Source organism: Pollicipes pollicipes, unplaced genomic scaffold (assembly GCF_011947565.3).
Source record: "Pollicipes pollicipes isolate AB1234 unplaced genomic scaffold, Ppol_2.1 Scaffold_3087;HRSCAF=3621_pilon_pilon_pilon, whole genome shotgun sequence".
In the NCBI taxonomy this organism is placed as follows: domain Eukaryota; kingdom Metazoa; phylum Arthropoda; class Thecostraca; order Pollicipedomorpha; family Pollicipedidae; genus Pollicipes; species Pollicipes pollicipes.
This window is the reverse complement of record NW_023596225.1, coordinates 33,753,237-33,778,730: the sequence shown is the minus strand read 5'-3', so window position 1 is coordinate 33,778,730 and position 25,494 is coordinate 33,753,237. Positions and strand designations below refer to the sequence as shown.

Sequence of the window (25,494 nt, the reverse complement as noted above, 5' to 3'; positions counted from 1 at the left end):
TCAGAAGTCTAACGCACAGATGAGCGCCAGCCCGCGCTTGATCCAGTGCTCCTGCGGCATCTTCGACGGCAGCTCCACCGACAGCACGTAGTTGGTGCTGTGGCCGGTGGTGCTGAGCGTGCCGGCTCGCTTCAGCGTCTTGTACACGGGACAGAGATAGAAGCCGCCAGACGGCGGCCGCCGGTTCTCCACCGGCAGCAGCCACATGATCGGCATGGGCGTGTAGAGCTCGCGCGGCCTCGACTCGCCGAGCGCCGCGGCGCGCGCGTCCCACGCGGCGCCCTCCAGGAAGAGACCGCGGACGTAACAGCCGTCCGCCGGCGCCTCCTCTGGCTCCTCGGCCAGCACGCTGAAGCCGAACGACACTGTATCGATGCTGACCACGTGACGACGCGCGAAGTTCTGCAGGGTGCCGGTGAGAAACGCCTGCAGGCGGGGTCAGCGCGGGTCACGGCCCATCAGCGCAGACCAGGGGGGGGGGGGGGGGTCAGCGCTGGTCACGGCCCATCGACGCAGGCCTGGGACGGATTGTCGGCGGGAGCGTTGCTACCATCAATGACTAGTTGTAGTACATGCTAGCTGCCAAAACTTCGAGAAAGGCCGCGATTTCCACGGCGTACACAGTTTTTTTTTAGCGTTTTTCAATGTTACACAGCTGTCATCATTGGAGGACACTGTTTTCCCGACCACACCATGCACTCGTTGCTAAAGCAAGCGGCGATTCTGTGCCCAACCGAATCCTAACCAGGAGATCGTGCAGCAACGGCGATGCCTGTCAGCTCGGAAGGTTCTAATTCGTTCCGAAGCGGAAAGCACTGAGTGGACGTTCACCTGAGGGAAGAAGAAGCCGGAGATCCAGTACACAGGTGGCATGCCGTCATCCATCCAACCGCGGATGAACTGCATCCTCAGGATCAGGTCCTCGACCCAGGCGCCCAGCGGCTTCAGCGACGGATACGCCTTGCCGGCCCACATCTCAGGAACCTGAGACAGGTAGCCGAAGGGAAGTGGGGTGCGATCAAGCTAGCGCCAGCAGGCGTGCAGTCATGCAGATTATCACGAGCGAGTTTTCGGGACCACATTCGCGGTGCTATAGACTAGGACCTGAATCAGAAAGGATGGGGCCATGAAAACTGCGCATGCGTGCGACCCCTATCACCGTCACCAACACCCGCCCAGACGTGACGCGTTTTTAGGATGCTTGGATCGAAGACACCGAAAGAGCAAACCATTCCAGACGCGCCTTTTTCTGTACCCGCACATGGCCAGGCCCCGCAAGGCCCCAAATCGGCAAGTTTTAAAGCAGCGTCAGCTGCGCATTGGGGCGAACACTGCCCTAGTGAAGTTCCACCACTGCTGTCCTTCCTAGGAGGGAATTCGCTGTATTGACCGAATCAACTTCTATGGTCCTCCAGAGTTGTGTGGCGTGAATGGCTCAGGCTTTGCGTGGTGATGGCATGTGCGTGGTTATAGCTAGTAAATCTTGTCCTGATATCGTCTCACTTACCTTACGCTGCATGGCATATATTGCTGAGATTTTCCATAAAAGTGGATAGATATTTGGTTACAGTAAGTTTGGGTTGGGGTAAGAATAGATCCTGAGTAAAAATTGGCTCAAATTCCGGGCAACTCTATCATCTTTGGGTTCAGTGGTTGTAGGAGTAGACCGACCTCGAGATGCAGTTTAGGATATCGTAACTGATGTGGAACAACTAGAACAGGTACGGATGATATTCACGCACGTTACATGGCTTGACTTCAAAGGACATACGGGCCCTGAAGTCAGTTTGGGTCACAGCAAAATACACCCCGCATGGTTAAGCCTTACGACACAGAACTAGCCAACACAAACTCGTGGCATTGTCAAAGTTGGGTCACGAAAGAAGTTATTCAAAACGTGCACACCACAAGTTTCCGCTGCATGCCATTGCTCCTCGACATTTCCAAGGTCTGCTTTCGTCTTACCTTGGAGTTAAAGAGGCTGGTAGCCATGCACTCGAGACCCTGGGACATAACCACAAGACCCTTCAGGGCACGCAGCAGCTCGTGGAGAGATGACTTGATGACCTCGAGGAGGCCGTTGTAGCGGATGGCCTCCTGCACAAGCACGGTGTTCATCGACTCGCTGTACATCACAGGATACCTGCCGAGGCAGCAAAGGGAGCAGACGCTCAGGTCGGGTCAGGCTCAGGGGCGGCGGTACCCCAGGACAGGACGCGGCTGATCGGTCAGGCCAGCCGAAGCAGCAAGGTCAGCAGACGCTCGGGTCGGGTCAGGCTCAGGGGCGGCGGTACCCCAGGACAGGACGCGGCTGATCGGTCAGGCCAGCCGAAGCAGCAAGGTCAGCAGACGCTCGGGTCGGGTCAGGCTCAGGGGCGGCGGTACCACAGGACAGGACACGGCTGATCGGTCAGGCCTGCCGAAGCAGCAAGGCCAGCAGACGCTCGGGTCGGGTCAGGCCCAGGGGCGGCGGTACCACAGGACAGGACACGGCTGATCGGTCAGGCCTGCCGAAGCAGCAAGGTAAACAGACGCGCGGGTCGGGTCAGGCTCAGGGGCGGCGGTAACCCCGGGACAGGACACGGCTAACCGGCTGGGCCTGCCGAAGCAGCACAGGCGGCAACGGCTGACCATTGCACCCACCACACGATTGGCTGGCAGCTATACGGGAGCAGATGCCACGCAATCCGTCAGCTGTCTGCTCGGTCGCCATGACAATGGATTTCTTGCATTCCAGCGGAAGGTAGCCAGCATTGTCTTCCTACCACTGAACATCCCTTACAGTTTCACTCGGCGACAACGCCAGCGGTCGCTCCGCCGAAACGCTTACTTCGAGGAACGAAACACGTCTTACGCGACGTCTTACTTGGCCGAGATCTGCGCGATGTCGAATCCGTCGGCGACCTTTTGCAGGATCTGGCGGGCCGTCTGCTCGGACACCTCGTCGGCGGAGGCGCCCTGCTGGCCGCCGGAGCGGGGCTGCAGCTGCAGCAGCGTGTTCAGGCACGAGAACGTCTCATTCTGTGCGAACGTGATGTCAGCGTTGGCGTGCAGCCCGAACAACTCCGGCGAGTCGTTAATGGGCAGACTGCGGACGTAGGCCAGGTACTCTTCGTAGGCCACGTTGGCGTCCACCTGGTGGTAGACGCCGCTCGCGTCGAACTCGTGCTCGTCGGACAGCACCTGTCCGGGATAGGGCAGAGGGTCGATGCTGTGGCCGGTGTGCGCGCGGTGGAGACGGTGAACTGCTCTTCCCCTGCCTAAACCAACCAGCGGGTATAAGGCAAGGCACGCGGACAGATTGTGCCGGGTAGGGAAGAGAAGGGAAGCTGGATCAGTTTTTACCCTTAGTTTTTACAATCAGTTTTTACTCTGCATCTCTTTTCAGCTACCTTCTGCCATGACTTATGTGGAGAGAGAGAGGACAAATGCTATGTATTGGCAGACAGCTTCATATTTAGCGGTAACTTTTTTGAGATTATGTCTTCATTTTTTGGTAAAACACTTCTGAATGACCTCCTTCCAAATGAGACAGTTTGTTTCACCCTGGGGTAAGTTCCACCTCATGATGGGGAAGTTGTGTTTGTGTCCTTTGTCACCACTAAGTTGCACCGTAAGCGAATTGAATGCGTTGGCACTATTTATCAATCAGTGCTTGTAATACGACTACCAAAATCTCGGTTTCGGTTCTTCAAATAGAAATAATGGGTCTTTACAAGTAACGTAAGTGCCAACTTGTTTTCTGGACTACCTTAAGTCAGGGCAATCATATCAATAAATCATTTACAGCACGTCAATCAATGACATGTTGTCGGTGCACTGCATCACTAATACAGCATGCCCCATGCCCAGCTGATTCAGCATGTGCCGCCACTCATCTTAGAAGTTCGCGCCATCCTGAAATGACTGGCGGGCAAACGCCGAATGTTTCGCAACATATACCATACACGTGCTGCCCCACTATTCAGTTTAACATTTAGATTGGCTCAGTCATGCCGTAAGCCCTCAAACGCACAGTTACACCGACCGTTATACTTTTCAACGATCATGGGCGCTTTTGGAGCCTATGGGTCCACTTGGGGCGCAAGGGAGGCATGGCTCCGTGCCCCCTCCCCCTCTGGATCCGTCACTGACCAGAGCAGCTTAATTGATGGGGCCCCGATAAGTGCGTGGGACTCTGCATTCTAATAGGATATACCCAAGACCCAATGTAGAGGGGCCTCAAACGATCGAGCGTGCCCGAGCAGGGTTATCAGATGGCGTCCCAACAAGAGCGTAAGATCCGCCATTGAAATAAGAGGTACGCGAAGCCCAGTATGGAGGGCCCCCTAATGATCAAGCGTACTTAAGCAGGTTATCAGATGACCCCCACCAGCAGCGTAAATACCCACATTCAAACACCAAAACCCTCGTGAACAAACCTGGTGTGCCCGAGCAGGTTAACTTGGCAGGCCCCGAACGACCGAGTTTACCCGAGCAGGGCCTCCGACCTCCGAAAAGGGCGTAGGACTCTAAGCAAGTGACATGAAATTGGAACGGCCCTAGACCAATGTAAAGGGCCCATAGGCATATCGTTAGTGTGTCGGTAGGTCAACGGACACCAATGTGAAGGGCCCCTAAACAACCAGGAATATCCCGGCAGGTTAACATATGGGGCTCCCGGCTATAGTGTATAGAGCCTTTTGGGCGAGTGGAAAGAATCATGTGGACATGTAGGGCTCCTGGAAATAGCGTAGGGTCTCTGGACAGCGTGATAGTTTTAGTTTAAAAATATCCCCATCACCATGCTATCAACCAGTAATAAATGTCTACTCGTGGGCACTTGTTTTTCGGTTACGACGGTTCTTGGTCACCGGGAAGCCCAAAGTTGTCCACTTTTGTTACGCTTTGTGTAAAAAAAACTGCGTTTGTTCGGCCGGCTATGGGCGCTTTGGAGCCCATGGGCCCCAAAGTTTGGCAGCTTAACACGAAGGGTATAATAATTTTTCGATCGCTGGTAAAAAGAGCAAGTGGTTAAACGCTTCCCCAGGTGGCATGGCCATTCGACAAAAACGCCCACGGCGCTGACCAACGTATCCGCGAACCCCAACGCCAATCTCACAGCGCTGCTTCCGAGCCCCAACCCCCTCCAGTTCAAGCGAACTCCCCAAGGACGGTACACCCATCCAACAGACCGCTTCCGCTGGTCGGTCGGTGTCCGAGGCGGGGTCTCTGTGATGAGTCCAGCGCTTACCTCGGGCCGGTAGAAGTCTCCCAGCACGGTGAGGATGCAGCGCCGGTCCTGGTCGTCCGTCACACGGCCGCCGTAGTTGATGTGGCCGGCCGTGTAGCGCAACACCTGCGGCGAACGCGCCGCGCGGGGGCTGACGTGGCGTTAACTGCATGGATGTTAGAGGGTGCAGTGGAAACTGAGCGTGAAAGTAAATCGCCGGACCCAGCGTGATAACAGAAACGCTCCGACGTTAGTAGCCGTGAATCATAAGAATAACGTATATCATATAATCATAACATAATAATCAATAACATATAATCAATAACATAATCAATAACATAATAATCACAATGACAACGTATAAGAATAACGTATATATACATAATAATAAAAACAATCATAAGAATAACGGTAGTCAGCTTGATGTCGTTATGAACGCATGGAACTGTTGTAGCCTGAGCACGAACCTCGCGGTTCCCTAGGCTGTCATGATGACACCATTTGGTGGCGTGCGGAGTCCGAACGTAGGCCTAGCAATCATAAACCTGATGTGCTTTTGACCTTTTTTTGGTAACCCACAACGCACTTTGCTGCTTCGTTTGTTGTGAAAAGCAGTCTACTCGTGACTCGTTTACTCTCTACTCTACTCGTTAATTGTTAAAGCAGCGTATTTCAGGCAATCATCCTCTTTCGGAACACAACCTACCGGGAACGGGATGTCAGTGTACTCCTCCAAGAACATCTGCAGCTGAGAGATGCAGATCCTAAGATCGCCGTCGGTGAAGGCATACGGGATGTTGAAGCCGAGCGGTCCGAACTTCCGGCGCTCCAGACATATGGCGTTGAAGAGCGACAGCGAGAAGAGCAGCCGGCGCAGCGTTTTTGACTTGTCGCCGATCGAGTCCAGCATCTCAGGCGTGACGAGGCTCATATAGGCCTTCAGCATATTCGCCTTAACGCCGCGTGGCGGTTCGATGGTCATCTTCATGCCGTTCTGCAGGACGGAAAGCGGGAAGGAGCTGGACGGCGTGGACGTCAGCAACAGGCGGAAGTCCTTGTGGAGCGTCTCCGGCGTCATGTCCTCCACCAGCCGCTCCATAGTTGGCATCCAGGAGGGCGCCAGGTGGCAGTTCTGGAAGAACACCCAGCGCCCCTTCTCGATGCCCTGTTTCATGAGCCCCTCGGCGCGCGGCCCCTGGCCCTGGCCCAACGATATGGCAAGAATCTTGCGCGAGAAGCCCTTCTCCTCGGCGAACTTGTAGAGTGCGGCAGCCGGGTCGGTGCCCGCGGACAGCACCAGGATCAGTGGCGTCATCGGACTGCTGTCCTTGAAGATCTCGGCCAGGCTCGAAGTCTGCGGCTCCACGAAGCGGTCGCCCAGATTCTTGGCCACGAAGTCTTGCATGCCGTTGGTGACGCGGTCCGGCCGTAGGCAGCGGAGCAACACCAGCCGCTGGAAGTCGTCCAGCTTGTCCCAGTCGCCGGGCAGCCGCTCACGGTGCGGCTCCACGCTCTCGAACACCGTCTTCAGCTTTCGCGCGATCTTGTAGTCGGCGAGGTCGGTCGGTAGCCGCTTGAAGATGGGCAAGTGAAAGCTGGCGGCCAGTATTTCGCGCCAGCACCGCTCCGGTAGCCAGTCTGCGGCCGGGTTGTCGACGACGTCTTCTGAGGGGGTGCCGCCAGCCAGCAAGTAGCGGTACTCCTCGATATTGATGAGTTCCTGCTCGGTCATAATGCGAATGGCCATCAGGAAGGCGAACAGCAGCTTGTGACGCTCGAAGAGTGATCGGCAAATGTTCTGATACAAGCTGTAGGTGAAGAAATTGTTTATATTTTCCACGCGGCTGGGCACGCTGTCCGACTGTTCAGCAGACTCCATGCTGTTGTGGAATGTCATGAGGAACCATTCCAGAGAGTACTGGTACATAGGGTCGATCTGCGACAGGCTCGACACACAGAAGAAGAGGATGCGAGCCCGGACGGAGACAGGGATGTACAGGGAACGCGTCAGGTTTATGTCTTTCTCGGTCTGTTCGGCGACCTCCACCTTGGCTTTAATTTCCGTAGACTTGGCCTTCGACACGTCCAGCGTCTCAATGAGCTCAATATCGTCGACTGGCGAGCCCTCTGAAGAGCTCAGCTTGTATAAGATCTTATCTTCCAGTTCTTTCAGTTCTTGTTTCATCGCTGCATTTGAGATGATAAGGTTGTTTCTTGAGTCCTCGAGGTCCGGCCTTTCCTCGGCGACCACGACTCCCAGGAGCTGATCCTGAAGTCCACTCTCCACCAGAGTGAAGTTGATGATGTTCACCTTTGTGCACACCTCCGGCGAGTAATGCGGGTTTGGTATCTTGGTGGTGATATAGAGCTTGAAGTCCTTGTGATACGGGACCATGGAGTCTCCGAGTTTGATGACCCACGAGCCAGCCTGCTTGACCAGCTGCTTTATTAAGATAGGATCGATCGCGGGGTCCAGTTCCTCGCCCACGTTCTCCAGCATGCACGGTTTTCCAAAACGGATGCTGTTCTCCAGCGTCCTGAGGTAGTCCTTCTCGGAGAGGCGCGTCACGTCCAGGCCGTTTCCCATCTCCATGTTCTTGGCCCACTTGTTCGCCTGGCCCTGCGGGTCGATGAAGAGCGGCCACCGATCGGAGAAGCTCATGATAAGCGCGTTATCCGTGGACACTGTGTCCTTCGGCAGGCCAGCCAACTGCCAGTTCCTGATTACGATCTGGTCGCCTAGCGTCTCTTGCAGACCCGCCGACGGCGAGTAGGTGATTCCGAGCTCCTTTAGCTGCTCCTTCCAGCGGGTGACGAGCGCCTGCCGGTACTCGCCTGTGAAAGGGCCGAGGTAGCCCACTATGCCGGCCGCCAGCAGCACGTCACCGACGACCGAGGCGAGCAGGCCGTCGAACGCCGCCACCGTCTCGGCCCAGCGCTCCTTCTCGTCCGCCAGGCCGCCGATCAGCTTGTCAGCGCGCACCAGCCGCTGCTGGCATTGCTCCGACTTCTCCTCCAGGTCCTGCTTGTGCGCCACGCAGGCGTTGAGCTCCTCCGTCAGCTGCGCCAGTCCGTCCTCCACCGTCTTCAGCTGCGCCTTGGCCTCGTTGAGCACTGCCTCGGTGGCGGCCAGCGACTCCTGCGCGGCCGCCAGCGCCTCGCGCTTCGGCGCCACCGCCTTGTTAACGAAGTGGTACTTGTACATGGCACGGCCCCACATGCAAAGTGACGTGCACGCCTTGCTGACTTTCGACACCGCCTGCGGCATGAAGGCGTCATTTTGGATGTAGGGCGTCAGCTTGGTGATCACGTCGTCTGGGATGTTGTCCTTGTCGTATTCGAAAAGGGAAGAGAGGAAACGGGCAGGGTCCTGCAGCAGCGACTTGCCCGGCTCCCAGTAGTCGTCGAACTTCTGCCCTGGCATGTCACCCGGCACCCGCTTGGGCTTGATGAACTTTAAGATGCAGACGGCCTCCATGACCAGCTTCACGCCCTCTGGAGGACGCTGCATGGCGCGAACCTGTTGATCACGGAAACCCCCACTGTGACTCTCAACCGGGCGAGATGACGCATGTGCGACGAGCCGGGACATGTGCGACGAGCCGGGACAAAGTTGGACTGGAGATGATTCGAGGAGGGTATGTAACAAAACGGGGTTTTGACCGTGAATTAATGAGATGGAGGCTGCCAATGAAGACTGAACCCGATCCAGTGACAAAGTGTTTATGTCGCAGGATTCCCACCAGTCATTAGCAGCGACTCCGGCGGCGACTTATGTCGGCAGGTGAGGGTACCAACACACATGCTGCAGTCACGCTCACCTCGACGACATCGTTTTTGTTGAGCGACTTGAGACTGGCAAGCGCCGCCTCCAGAGCCGGCATCGCCTCGTCGAGTTCCTTCTGCGCGTCAGCAGCGATGGCCGCCGACTCGTCCTTCTGCTTCTGTGCCTCCTGCTCCTTCTTTTTCACCACCGTACGCGTCTCCTCGGCCACCTTGGTGTCCACCTCGATTTTCTTCATGGTTTCCTGGAGATGACATTGGATGGTAAAAAACCTTCGCGTGCACATGTTCGTGCAGTCAACACAAGCAGCAGAAGTACACAGGCAGAGAGCTCTTATCTAGACTAGAAACACAGCAAGCGGAATCCCAGCCCACGCATGGTTGCGGAACATTCCGAACGCCCTCACTGCAGCGCGCCACGCACCTCCGCCACAATGGCGGCGTTCTCCAGCTCGGGCTGCATGGCCTCCAGCTCGACCTGCATGACGGCCACGTCCTTGCCCGTCTGCAGGAGCTTGTCGAGCCCGGATCGCAGCCGGTTCTTGCCCTGCGTCAGGGCCTCCTGCTGGCGGCCCAGCAGCGAGGCGAAGCACTTGAGCAGCGTGAGAAACGACTTGGGCGTGACGTAGTTGTGGCGCGACAGCTCCAGCAGGAAGCGGCGACTGCTCTCCGCCACGTCCGTGTGGATGGCGGAGAACATGACGACGACGCCCTCGCGCAGCGCGTCGTCGTTTGGCATGGCCGTGATATCATCCAGGTGGTGGCGCGCAACCGCGTCCAGCGCCTCCGGCGGCCAGTCGGCAAACCAGTCGATGGTGCAGCAGTTGACGAGCGCGGGGAACTGACGAAGCCGCGCGCGGAACGTCTCGCCGATTGGGCTCATCGTGACGACAACGCGCAGGTTGGAGCGCACGCGCCGGATGAAGGCGGCGTACAGGTTGGCGGTGGTGGGCGGCAGGCCCTGCTCCTGCAGAATGCCGCGCACCGACTGAAAGATCTCCTCCACCTCGTCCGAGGCGAACAGATTTGGCACATCGCCAGAGTTCAGCAGGCTGTTGATGTCCTCCATGAACACCTCCGATTTATCTGCGTGTCCGAGAAGAGAAACACCGTCTGCTCGTCCATCATGCCGGCCTTCTTCAGGATCTGTGGGCGGAGACGACAGCGATGGCGAGTCGTTACCTTTCGCGATAACCCTACACACAATGGATGCATAAATCGCGGTGGCGGGTGACCGGCCATGAAGGATTCCCGACTCCCTTGGACATTTCTTAAGCAACAGGCGCCTAGTCTGGCCTTTAGACCATTATAAGGGCATGTTCCTCCACGTCTAGATATCAAGAAGAGTAAGCCTTCATATGAACACGGCAATACCCATGTCCTATACCACTCAATTACTCGCTGTCTCCTGGCACACAGCCCGACAATAATCCCCATAAAAGCCTGAACACAGAGCACCCACCTCCTTAAGGTCATCCTTCCAGTCGGGCACGCCGTACGTTTTGGTGAGCTCGATGGAGATGCAGCTGCAGTCGGCGATGTGGGCCGAGAAGCGGGTCAGGGACTGTCGGCCGCTACCGCCCATGCCAAGCAGCAGGACGTTCCCCCTCGGCTGGCGCAGCACACGCGCGATCCGGAACAGATGCTTGATGGCGTCCATGAAGAACACGATGTCCAGGGGCGTGGTCGACATCTGACGGAACGTTACGCGCGTAATCATGTCCTGAAGTGGTACTGTAGTAAGAGCCTTCAATTACGGCCAGCCACGAGAGCTGTAACAGAGGGAAGATGACGATGCCACGCACATACAATAATATTTAAGCTGTTTTCAATCGGAGAGCATAATTTGTACGTGCATATCGGACAACACCTGGTTGTAGTCGTCGATGTAGTCTTTCAGGACTTTATGCAGCTGTTTCTCATCTGAAAGCAATCAACAGATACAGGTTAAAGCAAACACGTGCCATATCACAAATGCAGGGTATACAGCAAAAACTCTTCAGCGTCACACATGACAATTTCAGTATGCATCTTTTAGTGTATTGGATAGCGGTAGATTTGGTACTCATGTCTGTTTTCAACCCGCCAGAATGTTTCACAGGGCATGCAATCATTTTACAAGTTAGACAAGTAGAAGAGTTGCTTATGATGACGTTCAGGGCTGCAGAGCAAAAACTGTGATATAATTTAACGCCCCAATTTAACCGTCTTAACTTAAGTTCACGTATATTCAAAAAATGGAACTGACCAGCTTGTCTATGTTTGAGACATCCGACCCACTTGTAACTGACACATGGGAAGGACGCATGAATCCGGGGTGTTCCGTATGCCCAGGACTGACCAGTAACCTCGGAGTAGGGCTTGTTCTCCGTGTTTGGATACATGAGGTCGCCGAAGAGAATGGGGTCACGGTTCAGGACCTCCTCTGGCTTCAGCTTGAAGCGGTTCTTGATCTCGTCCCGCAGAAGCTGGTCCAGCCACTGTCGGTCTTCATCGCTGACCAAGCGATCTTGGAACACCCGACACGTCTCGTGGTACCTGCAGGAAAACGGACAGGAAGCACTGCAATACCGGGCCGGGAACGATCCGCTGCAACGTCACGTGGTGTACCAACCGAAGTGGAAAAACGGCTGGTCACTCACACATCAGGTTGGGACGACGGAGCGTATGGTGACATGGAAAGTCCCCCGAAAAATTGGACATGTGGGATTTCTTAAAACCTTAGTGCCGGCGATGCACCAGTACCCGTCTGGACGCATAAGTACAAGTTCTAACCCGGCAATGCTTAGGCGCGACCAACGCTGACACCTGCTGTCGGCACGATCAACAAGTTCTTTAATTTCTGAGACCGACCAGTCCCCGATGTTACTGATCCAAACACCGCTCGATTGCTGGCCATGCCGATTTGGGACCTGCTGCCGGTACCGTGGTACTGACAAGCGACGATGTATGAGCCGGTGATATGAACTGAGTTGCGTTTTAAGGCGTGGTCGTGTCAGTTTGAAAATATTAGGGCTGGATTACTTAAATCCTTCATCTCTAGGCAGCATGTCTTGGAATAACTGTACGGTCTGTGTTTCGATACAAGTCTAAATGCATTCTGGACGTTGGTTTGATGTTGTTTAATATTTGACCGTTTTGCGATGAATCCAACTGCCATGGCCATTTGCTTCGCAGTCTCTGACGCAGACCGTATCGGGCAACGCCGAAACACAGCTGCCAATTAGCCATACCCGCACACTCACTGTTGGGAGCCAAGTCAAGTCATTCCAACGCTGAATAACATTTCTGGATTGACATGGCCTTTAACAGTCGTGCGATGCGATGGCATGAGTGGCGCCGCAGTGCAAGGCCATTGCGGCGTAGTATCGAGGGCTTAATGAAACACCTGGCGATCGAAGAGCCGCTTCTCCCACGACAGACCCTCACCAGAGGCGCAGCAGCGTGTGCTGGTCCTCAATCTTAGCTGCGGCCGCCATCCAGATGCCCTGGAACACCTTGCTGAGGTCGCGCAGGTTGAAGGTGTAGTGGGACTTGGCGGGCGTGGGCAGCAGCTGGGCCGTCAGCTGCGTGTACATGTCCACGCACGATGAGACGATGTCGTCACAGCTGGAGGCCAGCTCGGGTAGCTGGGACAGCCACACGGACAGGATGGTGCCGTAGATGTGCCGCTTGCTCTCGTCCTCCACCTGAAGTCAAAGAAACGGTCAACTAAAGCTGTGCGTCGGCCTTGTGGACTATCCGATGTGAGCTATCAGCCTGGTTTACGTTGGATTGCAAGCATTTAGCGTGCCGTCAGTCAGTCTTGTTTGCTCACCACCGTTATTAAATCTGTTAAAGCCCCTGCCTCTGAACCTATCCGCAGTGGGTAGAGGGAGTTCGGATCGCTTCGGCGACACAAACTCGCCACATTCTCCCGGGTAAACTCACCCTATTCACCATATTCTCTCACCCTTTGCTACATCTGACTCATCTCGCTATCTACTCCTGAATGGGATGGCCTGCGGCAGGTGGAAGCGGCCACTCAAGGCGAGATGTGGTCAGGGAGCAGAGTGGACAGTGCCGGGCATCGTGCACGTTAAACTTTGGTCACGAAATTCTGCCATTGAACAGAAATTTCCCCATTGAATTGGGGGGACGGGGGAGGCATCCACTCAGCGGGCGCTGCTTTGCGCGAGCTCTGATCCCGGAAATCTATCTAATGACAATGTTCCGGCCGCATTAAAGCCATCCCAGTCTGACATAGCTTCTTGTGAAGCGGACATTTTGAAATAGTAAAAGCTTTATAACATGAAAATTTGCGATGCTATCAAAGTAAGCGCCAATGTGGTGCTTATTTTCCGCATCCACTACCGCCTGGTCAATCTTCATAATTGAATAATCTTACCTTAACTTGAAGAACATTGAAAAGCGGAAGGAATTTTCGTCCTCCCCAATCCGCGGGATATGCTCGTCCCTGCGCCAACCCGCCCGGAAGGCTGCATCAAACAACCATCATCAAGAGCATTGCATGCCTTCACAGCTAATGACCAAACGTTTGCAGACCGCATGCTGTATGTGCAGCTGTTTAGAGCTCCGCCGCCAGTCCGAGGGCTGCGGCGAGCAGCTGACCTCGGGGAAGGAGATGGTACAAAAGTGACGCAGCAGTCGGGCGGAGACGGGGTTCCGACCGCCGCCCGGCGGCCCCATGGCTGCGATGAACGTCACGTCCACGAGCGTGCGGAAGTCGCCGATCTGCTTCCGGTCATACCTAGGCAATGTGACAGAGTTCAACGGGCAGGATCACCTGCTGATGCTAGGGATGGTGTGGGATGGCAGCAGAAAGCGATTGAAGCTTGAGACGAACTGAATACGCTCGGGTCTAGATGACCAGTGCGTAGCGTCGGAATTGAACGTATCGCTTCGGTGTCCACACAATGTGTGCTGCCGTTCTTCAAACAACACATCAGCCAAAGCTAAGATCCCACCAAAAGTAAAGTCGTTTGAAATTGGGCATCTTAAGGTGTCAACCGTGCAATGGCATTCCGCTACGTAGGACTTATTTGACAATGTATGTGATACGATAGTGCAATGTAATGTTAGATTTTTGATGCCGACGCCGAGAAAATGTCCAGCGATAGCAGGTTGTGTAGCATTACCACCATGCTCACGTCACTCAAGTAGTTTTTAAAAATATTTCCGCTTGGTGAACCTCACTGAACAAGCTCGCAGCAGTGTCACCCACCATCCTCCGAAGTCGGCCCACTGCCTGATGAGCTCCAGCGGCGGCTGCGCTCCGTACGTCTCCAGCGCCGGCATGTTCAGGTCGTCGATGAAGAAGACCAGCTGCTTGCCCGCCGGCGGGCCGAACTGGCCTTTCCTCCGCCGGTCCAGCTTCGAGTCGATCAGGTCTTGGGTCTGGTTTGCGGAGGTGCGGGCCGAGAAGGTGATGAACTCGCTGAGGAAGGCCGACGGCATGCCCGTCATCAGCTTCTCACTGATGGTGGCGGTCTTGGAGGTGCCAGTGTTGCCCACGCACAGCACCGGCATGGCGTTGGTCAGGTACATGCCGATGAGGCTAGCGTTGCGCACGATATCCATGGTGGGGATGAGGATGTCGGTGAACTGGGTGGCCGTGGTTAGGTTCAGCTGGATGCCGCCGGCCAGCCAGTGCTCCCAGCTCGGCGGCTCGACGGCAGACTCCTCCAGGTCCAAGTTGAAGATGCCGCCGTCAGCCAGCCGGTAGTCGTACACCAGACCATCGTCGGGGAAGAGCAGCTCGTGCCCGTCGGCGGCCATCTTGTCGCGCACCCAGCGGTCCATAGTCCGTCTACCGGCGTTGTCGCACGAGCCGCCCACGCTCCACACGACGACGAACATGAACCAGGGCGTAATCATGGCCGGCAGCAGCTGCAGCCGCTCCACTGAGAAGTGACGCTTGGTCAGCACGACGAAGCAGGCGGACAGCAGGCGCAGCAGCGTGGCGCACAGGTTCGAGTCGACGGTCGTCACGATCTCCTTGGTGTTGGCGCGCATGTGCGCGATTCCCGGCTCGAGCCAGGCGTCGCAGAGGGCGCGCAGCGTGTCCGCGTGCGGCTTCATCTGCTCAGGGAGGTCGGCGAGCCAGGACTCGACCAGCGCCGGCAGGCCGAGCCCGCTCGGCTCCAGGTACACCATGCCGCAGCGGCTGACGGTGGCTGGCGACGCCTGCGCCAGGTCGCCCACCTCGAACATCATTGTCTGCGTGGCGTCCAGCTTGATGATCTCGCCGCTGCTCAGGCACAGCTTCTTGTTGTCGTCCAGCACCGTGTTCATGTTCTCGATCCAGACGGCGTCGACCGGGCCGTCGAACATGTACCACTTCTTGTCGGCGCTCTCGGCGGCACAGCCCATCCGGATAAGCGACGACAGAATGCCGTCCGTCCACTCGTGGGTCATGTCGTCAAACTCGCCGTACAGCTGGCCCATGGTGATGGACTTCGGGTTCAGCACGTCCACGAGCACGGGTGTGAACGGCTGACCGTCGGGTCCTATCTTGCCCTTGATGCGCGTGATGGCTCCCTGCAGCACCTGGTAGCAGCGCGTCTTACCTGACCCAGTCGGTCCCACCAGCATCAGGCCGTGCCGTACTATCGTCGTCTCGTACAGCTGGATGCACTTGCGCAGGAATGTGGGCACGGGCTGGAGGTTCTTGCGCTGGCACTCTCGAACCAGCGACGCCTCCAACTCGTCATACGTGATCTCCTCCTCCTGTACACGCGGGAACAGGTCGCTGATGATCCCCGTGAAGAGCTTCAGGTCCTCTTGCAGGAACTTGGGCACGTTGACGTCCTTCAGCGCCCGCAGCACGATCAGCTCCTCACCCATGGTCGGGTTCTGTCGCTTCAGGTTGCCGGCCGCCGCGATCACGGTCTTGACGGCGCGCATGCCGAAGTCGTAGTGGTCCTGCGTGCTCAGCTGCTCAGAGCTCAGCTTGAACGTGCTGGTGATCTTATTGGCGAGCGCCCGCGCGTTACCGAAGCCGAACGAGAAGAGCGAGATCTCGGCGATGAGGGTGTAGTTGGGCACCATCATCGCCACGGGCCGGAAGAGGGCGCTGAGGTTGTCGGGCAGCTCCGTGCGGCCGGCGTACCCCGGGTTCATGGTAATGAACACCGAACAGGTCGGCTTCAGCTGCAGCTCGACGCCTTCAAACATAAAGCGGTCCAGCTTGCCCACCAGCGCCTTCTGGATGCAGCTGATCTGCTGGGCCACCACCGACAGCACCTCGATGTCGATCCGGTTGAACTCGTCGAAGCAGGCCCACGCGCCCGCCGCCGCCAGCCCCTTGAAAAACTTGCCCATGGCCATGAAGTCTAGCTGGTCGGAGCAGTTAAACACCACGCACTGCACGGCCATCGCCTTGCCCAGGTCCTTCGTGGTTTCGGTCTTGCCAGTGCCGGCTGGGCCGGCCGGCGCGCCGCCGAACTGCAGGTGCAGGGCGCCGGTCAGGGTCAGATAGCAGCGATCGGTAAGCGGCGTGATCACCAGTCGACCCGTGTTGCCCAGGTACTCGAACCCGTAGCCGAACTCGGCGTTCACGTGCTTCAGACGTAGATCCTCATCGATCCAGTAGTACCTACGGATGAGGCGAAGTTGTCAGAGTTTGTAGTGAACTGGCTAATGAGTGATTTTAACATCGTGCAACCATGCCTAGTTTACACATGAAACAAGCGGCTGCGTGATGCAATGAGCGACACACACTCGCCTTCCCATTCTAATAACACAGGCTATAAATTCACGTAGCTTTTCAATAGCCAACTGAAAAATGGAAGCTTGAGCACGAAGACAAAAAAAAAGAAATATGCCATTCAACGCATCGCTCTGTCACGCTCTCAAAGCTGAACACCGCTGCTGAATAGCCTCAGTCAACAACAAAACTCGTGCGCACCACCGAAGACCGAACCATGTCCTGTCTACGCCAGCGCCGGCAGCACCGTCGATGCGCCGACCTGAGCTGTCCAATCCAGGAGAAGCTGTTCACGTCGGTGACGCCGTCTGCCACCATCTCCTGCACCACGTCGCGCGCGTGCACCTCGATCACGATGAGTGCCGACAGGATGTTGCGCTGCAAGCCGGTCAGGTCTGTCTTGATCAGGTTTCGCAGGTCGTCCAGCTGCTCCAGCTGCAGCTCATAACTGAAGGCAGAACATTACGCAAATCGTGTGTGAGGCGGCAGTTCGGGAAAGACGCTACGAGACTGGCGTTAGTGTCCTGTGGCTCTGACAGCTTTGTTTTGGGCGTGGCCATTACGTTCGTTGGCTGGATCGCTCTTGAACGCTGGAGCCAACTGAGGAATAGTCGCAAGATTTAGATAAGAGTCCGTGGGAAATCATCACCATCACCATCCTCACCATCACCATCACCAACCATGGGATTTATTTTGCGTGTGAGGACGGAACTACAAAAAACATTATTCCATACCTCGCCGGGCGAAAGGCCCTCGAAGTTCTGAAAACACCAAATGCACTATACTGTAATTTCAGTTCCCCTGAGCTGTAATCACTTCTACCTATTTTGCTAGCATCATGACAACAAGGTGCTATCCAAGGTCGTACGCTTCCTTACCATACTGGCTGTTGGTATCAGGGGATAAAAGCACGCAAAGTTTGCCCTCACGCGTTCTGATTTCGCACCTTACAAGTCCCGTCCACTAACGGTCTGATATTGGCATTGCGTCCAGTATGCCGCGGGTCACAGAAGGCCCCTTTCCTTCACTTTCGTTGTACGCATGCTTCATAAGATAGAACAGAGGCCTATATTCATTAATTCGTCTGGTCGACCTAGTTTAACCTATTAAAGATCGATTGCATTAATGTTCGATGCACCTTATGAGACTCAATTGTATGCAATTGTCAGATGTCGGATTATTTTTAGCTCTAGCATGCTTGATTGTTTTAGTAAATAGAGTAGGGGTTTCTAGAGCCCCTCGTCTGGTGAAGGTAGAAACACGTTGGTCCAGTAGGAGTCAAAATACGCACAAACACCAACATTGAACCGATCAGCTAACTTCAGCCCAGCTGCTAGCGACCGAACATAGCCTGTAGAGCAGATGGGCTGATGTTCCCCACCTCCCACCTCTCTCTCTCTCTCTCTCTCTCTCTCTCTCTCTCTCTCTCTCTCTCTCTCTCTCTCTCTCTCTCTCTCTCTCTCTCTCTCTCTCTCTCTCTCTCTCTCTCTCTCTCTCTCTCTCTCTCTCTCTCTCTCTCTCTCTCTCTCCTCTCTCTCTCTCTCTCTCTCTCTCTCTCTCTCTCTCTCTCTCTCTCTCTCTCTCTCTCTCTCTCTCTCTCTCTCTCTCCTCTCTCTCTCTCTCTCTCTCTCTCTCTCTCTCTCTCTCTCTCTCTCTCTCTCTCCTCTCTCTCTCTCTCTCTCTCTCTCTCTCTCTCTCTCTCTCTCTCTCTCTCTCTCTCTTTCTCTTTCTCTCTCTCTGCTGCTCAGCGCCCCACGGTGGCTGGCGCAGGGCCACGGGCGACCGGTGCCCGGCGGACCGGCCTCTCACCCATCCTTCAGCGCGCCACCAGCGATGGCTTGGTCCGTGTTGGCCGACCAGACGCTCTGGCAGCCGGCGATCACCAGCTGGCCGGGCCACTGGAGCACCCACTCGGGTCGGCCGGCCTCCGTGTACGCCTGCAGCGCCTGCGACAGCTGCTCCCGCAGCGAGGCGCGCATGGTCGCCTCCACCTGAGGGTGAGGAGAGCCGGAGCTGTCGGCCGAACGAAGCAGTACGGAGACGCTGCTCAGCGGGCGCCGAAGCTGCTGCTCAGCGAGTGTCTGAGCTGCTGCTCAGCGGGCGTCGGAGCTGATGCCCAGCCGGCGACGGAAGTGCTGTTCAGCGAATGTCTGAGCTGCTGCTCAGCGAGCGTCTGAGCTGCTGCTCAGCGGGCGTCTGAGCTGCCGCTCAGCGGGCGTCTGAGCTGCTGCTCAGCGAGCGTCTGAGCTGCTGCTCAGCGAGCGTCTGAGCTGCTGTTCAGCGGGCGTCTGAACTGCCGCTCAGCGGGCGTCGGAGCTGTTGCTCAGCGGGCGTCTGAGCTACTGCTCAGCGAGCGTCTGAGCTGCTGCTCAGATACGGCACTCCAGCTAGTTGTCAAGAGTAGCCTCCTTTCTGCCCCTGCGCCGTCCCTGTCTGATTTTACTCAGGTGTTCTTGATCGATCGTAATTGACGAACATCTGAATTCTTTTGCATGTCCCGCGGGGTCACATTACTGGATAGCTCCCACGTCGGTCCCCGTACATTGTTCACTTTTCCACCCTGTGCTGGCGGAAAGGCAGGCGACTGACTATCGAACGATGACAACGGGGGGGGGGGGGACAGAGTTCTTATCATAGGCCAAGCACATTCAGCCTACCGGATACTACATGTGTTTTGTTATGTCGTGAACGGTGACGTCCGGGGTCCGTAGCGCCGGCTGTTCCGGTGCAAGACTACGTGATCGTGCGCTGGGACGGCGGCTGTACCGCAATGCCGTCGCCGTGGGACGGGGGGGGGGGGCATTTTACCTGCACGGCTGCCGTTGTTAGCGAACAGAGTTACCAGCGCGCGTCCAGCATGTGCGGTGTAGCCAGTCAGCAGCAGATACAACAGCACGACAGCGGAAGAAGTCGGTGCACAGCAGAGGTACTCATCTCCCCTGTTCATATCATGGTTCGGTCCGATCACAATGACATTCTAGGCAGCATCTTCCTCTGGTCACATTTTTCTCGATACCAGGACTAGCGACGGGCTATCATTACACTGCTGATAAAAACGCGGCCGGATGTCTGGCACACAATCTTCCCGCGACATCATCCGTTAACCTGTGCCCAGTATCACATCGCATTGTGCGCAGTCACTCCGAAGCATAGGGCGGTAGCGACACGACTAGCGGCCTAGACGGGACTGGCGGCGAGACGTCACCCATGATTAACTCACGTGCAGCAGCCAGTCCTCGACGTTACCGTACTGGGGACATAGACGGGACTGGCGGCGAGACGTCACCCATGATTAACTCACGTGCAGCAGCCAGTCCTCGACGTTACCGTACTGGGGGCCTGACGGGATGCGGCGCGAGACGTCACCCATGATTAACTCACGTGCAGCGGCCAGTCCTCGACGTTACCGTACGGGGACATAGACGGGACTGGCGGCGAGAGTCACCCATGATTAACTCACGTGCAGCAGCCAGTCCTCGACGTTACCGTTACTGGGGACATAGACGGGATGGCGGCGAGACGTCACCCATGATTAACTCACGTGCAGCAGCCAGTCCTCGACTTTACCGTACTGGGGGCCTGGACGGGACTGGCGGCGAGACGGCGTCACCTGATTAACTCACGTGCAGAAGCCAGCTCCTCGACGTTACCGTACTGGGGACATAGACGGGACTGGCGGCGAGACGTCACCCATGATTAACTCACGTGCAGCAGCCAGTCCTCGACGTTACCGTACTGGGGACATAGACGGGGACTGGCGGCGAGACGTCACCCATGATTAACTCACGTGCAGCAGCCAGTCCTCGACGTTACCGTACTGGGGACATAGACGGGACTGGCGGCGAGACGTCACCCATGATTAACTCACGTGCAGCAGCCAGTCCTCGACGTTACCGTACTGGGGACATAGACGGGACTGGCGGCGAGACGTCACCCATGATTAACTCACGTGCAGCAGCCAGTCCTCGACGTTACCGTACTGGGGGCCTGGACGGGACTGGCGGCGAGACGTCACCCATGATTAACTCACGTGCAGCAGCCAGTCCTCGACGTTACCGTACTGGGGACATAGACGGGACTGGCGGCGAGACGTCACCCATGATTAACTCACGTGCAGCAGCCAGTCCTCGACGTTACCGTACTGGGGACATAGACGGGATTGGCGGCGAGACGTCACCCATGATTAACTCACGTGCAGCAGCCAGTCCTCGACGTTACCGTACTGGGGGCCTGGACGGGACTGGCGGCGAGACGTCACCCATGATTAACTCACGTGTAGCGGCCAGTTCTCGACGTTACCGTACTGGGGACAAAGACGGGACTGGCAGCGAGACGTCACCCATGATTAACTCACGTGTACCAGCCAGTTCTCGACGTTACCGTACTGGGGGACATAGACGGGGACTGGCGGCGAGACGTCACCCATGATTAACTCACGTGTACCAGCCAGTTCTCGACGTTACCGTACTGGGGACATAGACGGGAACTGGCAGCGAGACGTTACCCATGATTAACTCACGTGTACCAGCCAGTTCTCGACGTTACCGTACTGGGGACATAGACGGGACTGGCGGCGAGACGTCACCCATGATTAACTCACGTGTACCAGCCAGTTCTCGACGTTACCGTACTGGGGACATAGACGGGACTGGCAGCGAGACGTTACCCATGATTAACTCACGTGTACCAGCCAGTTCTCGACGTTACCGTACTGGGGACATAGACGGGACTGGCGGCGAGACGTCACCCATGATTAACTCACGTGCAGCGGCCAGTCCTCGACGTTACCGTACTGGGGACAAAGACGGGACTGGCGGCGAGACGTCGCCCATGATTAACTCACGTGCAGCGGCCAGTACACGACGTTACCGTACTGGGGCCTAGACGGGACTGGCGACGAGACGTCACCCATGATTAACTCACGTGAAGCAGCCAGTCCTCGACGCTACCGTTCTGGGGACATAGACGGGACTGGCGACGAGACGTCACCCATGATTAACTCACGTGCAGCAGCCAGTCCTCGACGTTACCGTACTGGGGGCCTGGACGGGACTGGCGGCGAGACGTCACCCATGATTAACTCACGTGCAGCGGCCAGTCCTCGACGTTACCGTACTGGGGGCCTGGACGGGACTGGCGGCGAGACGTCACCCATGATTAACTCACGTGAAGCAGCCAGTCCTCGACGTTACCGTTGGGGTACATCGGCTCGTGGAAGGGCACCGTCTCGCCGTCGGCGGAGCACATGGCTGTGATCTGAAGATCCTCCTGTTAAGGGTACGCAGAGCCGCGTCAGGCTCAAAACGTTTGATGGTTTTGCAGATGAAATGAGGAAGCTCCCAGCGGAGCCAAGGGTAACTGGGAAACACAGGTGTGTTTTGACGCAGCCAAATCGTGATTTCGTTGGGCATGTAGTCGGAAAACGTTTGGCTGCTGGCATAAAAACCATCAATAATTTGCATAAAGACACATGCAAATGGAACTGGAGCCCAAAAAGATCCTGGAGCCCAAAAAGATCCCAGGATTCAATTAGCATGGTGCCTAATGGGAACTTGCATCTACGTTTGGGACCCAGACACATATCTGTCTGCATATATAGACAAAACCCCGACTTTCTACCTCAAAGGTAAGACGGGAAATGCTCTCGAAGCACTTCTTCAAGTGGGGTTGAACCGCTCTCGGGTTCTTGGTCTGCGACAGGATTTCTAAGAGTTCTTCGTCACTGAGGAAGAAGAACCGTGGGAATGCCATCCTCTTCGTCTCCAGGTACTCGCTCAAACCTTTCTGGACCTGAGGGACAATAGCAAACATATTGCGACAACAAATTGACATACCTTCAATAAATCGGTTCATTGGGTCTCTGGCTACTACTTTTGCTCAGATAGAGGCAAGTTATCCAGTTACAAGAGTTCCCTTTTGTGGTAATACTTGACATACAAAACATGATACAAAGCTTTTGGCATGCTCAAACTGGACGCGCAGTGTGCGCACTGAATGAGCTACACCTGTCGACGGTGCCAGCAGGATACTGGAACTGATCTGCGGGTATATGCTGATATCACTGCGGGTATATGCTGTGCTCACCTGATCTAGCAGGTTGTTGCAATCCCTCAGGTTGTCCAGCAATCGCTGGTCAGGACACAGCTCCATCACCTGCTGGTTATCCATGGCCTTCTTCATGATCTTCTTCCACGTTTTCTCCATGGTCTTATAACGCTTGGACTCGACGGGCAACTGCCTGCTGATGTCATCGCTGCTAAAGATAGGCTCCAGGTACAGCCAGGATCGTTGGCAGGCCACCCACTCGTCGAAGACGTCCTGCACCAGCATCAGCTTCTTCTCCCACTGCGTGATCCGCTCCTCGAAGGGAGCCTTGTACGGCGAGAACACCATTGACTGTGTCATCACTATATGGTCGTCGAGCAGCTGGTACGCCTCGTCGCTGAACTTGAGGATCGAGTGCCCGGTGTCCTTGTACGGCACTATTTCTAGCGCCAGCGCCTTCCACTCGGCCTCCATCTTGTCCAGAGCCTGCTCAATGCTATACTCTTTGCCGGCGATCTCGCCCACCTCTGCAATCTGGTCTGTGTAGTTTTGCAGGCCCATCTCCAAGCATTTGGAGAAGGTGAGGTTGGCCTTCGGCACGATCTTGATGCCGATCAGATCTGAGAGCTTCTCCCAGTGGCGATGCCGCATTCCCGGGTTCCGCAGACCCATGATCAGCGGGATGTGCGGCTTGAACGCCTCAATCTGGTCCTGGATCTCCTCCGCCACCTTCATGATGGCCGGCATTTCCTCGAAGTTCCGGATAGCCTTATGCATAGTCTTGTAGGCTTCGGTGACGTTGCGTTCGATACCTTCAGCATCGACGCCCTGTAGCGGATCGTTCAGCCAGCCGTCCTGCCAGTGAATCCAGTCGCTACCTGTCAGCCACAGCGCCCGGTAAGGCTCACAGTCCTTGATCAGCTTGGCAATGTTGTCGTATGGCGTGACGTCCATTCCAAATAACCGCTGGCGCTGGTTTAGCAACTGACCCTGCTCCTGGCACTCCTTCAGCTGCTTCCAGACGCGACGCACCTCATTGGCCACCTCATGTGCTTTGCTGATGTCGTTGAATGCGGTCATGCCGGCCACTAGCATCGTCAGATTGTCGACCTTGTCATTGAGGGTCGCCTGGTCGTCCAACTGGCGCTCCTTGAACTTGTCCTCCTCTTCCAGCAGGCGATCTGTGGTTTCCTCCAGCAGTTGGTCAATCTTATACGGCCAGAAGAGCATGTCCCACTTTGCGCTGAAGTCGCCGTTGGAGAGCGGGTGATTGAACTCGTCCAGCACATCATAGTCTTTTATGAACTTGGCTGTGTTGTCCTTCTCGGTGCGTACAAGCTCCGGTACCGTGTCCATGTACTCTCTCAGCTCTGTGACGTCTTCCATTTTCGAGCACTTGGTCGTCATCTTCGCCGACATTTTCATAAAGCTTCTGTTCACTTCCTCGGCCTGTTCCAGCAGGATTCCTGCCAAATGGTCGAGGGTCGAGTCAATCAGTAACTTCTTCTTTGTCAGCAAGGCCGACCGAAGGATGTCCGTGTTCACGAAGAAGGGACCGATGGTGATGTTGGCTGGTATGGCACGTTCTGCGACGTCGTAGTCGGCTATGAGCGCGGCAGCGTCGTCATGGAAGTTCTGCGCGGTGGCCTCCTCGTCGTACCTTTCTTTCAGATACTCGTCAATGTTTAGGCTGTGTATCCACACGTATTGGGTATACTCTTTGGCGTACGCGCGCATTGGAATGGCGATGGTCGTCATCGCCACCTCCAGACGATCATGAAGTACTGTGATCTCGGGGTTCATGAGACCGATGGAGCTAAGCGGAGTGCGGTCGGGCCAGAAGATGTTGTCCAGCACCATGGGCTCTAACGGCGGCACTTCGTGCGTCACGGTGACTCCATGCTCGAATACTGACAACATCATGGCCTTGAACCGTTCGATGTCCGTGGAGAAGACCGGCCCCTTGTCGTTGTCTATGTGCAGCTCTACATAGAAGAAAGGCGATGCGGTCCCCAATAGGACGTTCTGCGTCAGGTCTTCTCCCCACTCGAAATCTTCCCCGCACGTCAGGAACTCGTCACACGTGTTCTCCACTGCTTGTACGAGATCCTTGCAGGAGTCCCTGGCTAAAAACCGCAAGGAATCCTGCATCATAACGCGGATCAAGGCAAGGATCTTGCACAACTTGGACATGCAGAAAATCTCCCATTTGGCCACGTAGAGATCGAACCAACCCTTGCCAACGCCTTGCAGGTTCATGTGCAGATGTTCCCGGAACTTGGCCAGCCAAACAGTCTTCAGATGCGTCAGCAGCTGCTCGTGGGAGCTGAACTGAGTCGACTCATAGTCATCTATTTTTAAAGGCTTCGTTACCTTGAGCACAAACATCTGCATCTCTCGCACCTGCAAACACTCCCAGTTGACGCCCTGCATAGCGAAGATGGCCTCCTTCTGCGTGAGAATGCTGAGGACCTTCACGACCCTGAGCGTCTCCACGAAGTCGATGTCGTACACCCCTGTCCTGCAGAACGCCTTCTGACCTTGCAGCGGGTTTTGTTGCGGCGGCGGCGTCAGCTGTGCGATGTTGCGCAGCTTCTCGTCTCGGTGCAGCGCCGTGTCCAGGATTATCTGGTTCTGGTAGCGCATGTAGTCCAGCTGCAGTTCGTCCTGCAGGTGCAGGATGCGCTCGTCGCAGTCGCTGACCTTTAGAGGGCGACCGGGCGTGGAGCGAAGGAAGCCCAAGATT

The 25,494-nt window shown here is 56.0% G+C and overlaps 1 protein-coding gene across 1 annotated transcript; it reads right to left on the bottom strand.

Annotated features, from left to right (window-relative positions):
• On the bottom strand, positions 1-25,494 carry LOC119090365 (dynein heavy chain 1, axonemal-like). Its single transcript, XM_037213165.1, is given in 20 exon segments — positions 1-426; positions 832-984; positions 1,966-2,143; positions 2,867-3,183; positions 5,234-5,338; positions 5,919-8,732; positions 9,034-9,240; positions 9,420-10,081; positions 10,084-10,141; positions 10,458-10,688; positions 10,866-10,918; positions 11,337-11,533; positions 12,425-12,684; positions 13,607-13,745; positions 14,220-16,592; positions 16,966-17,151; positions 18,513-18,694; positions 21,870-21,971; positions 22,323-22,493; positions 22,788-25,494. Coding segments are annotated over 20 exon segments (11,421 nt in total). The 5' UTR covers positions 25,395-25,494.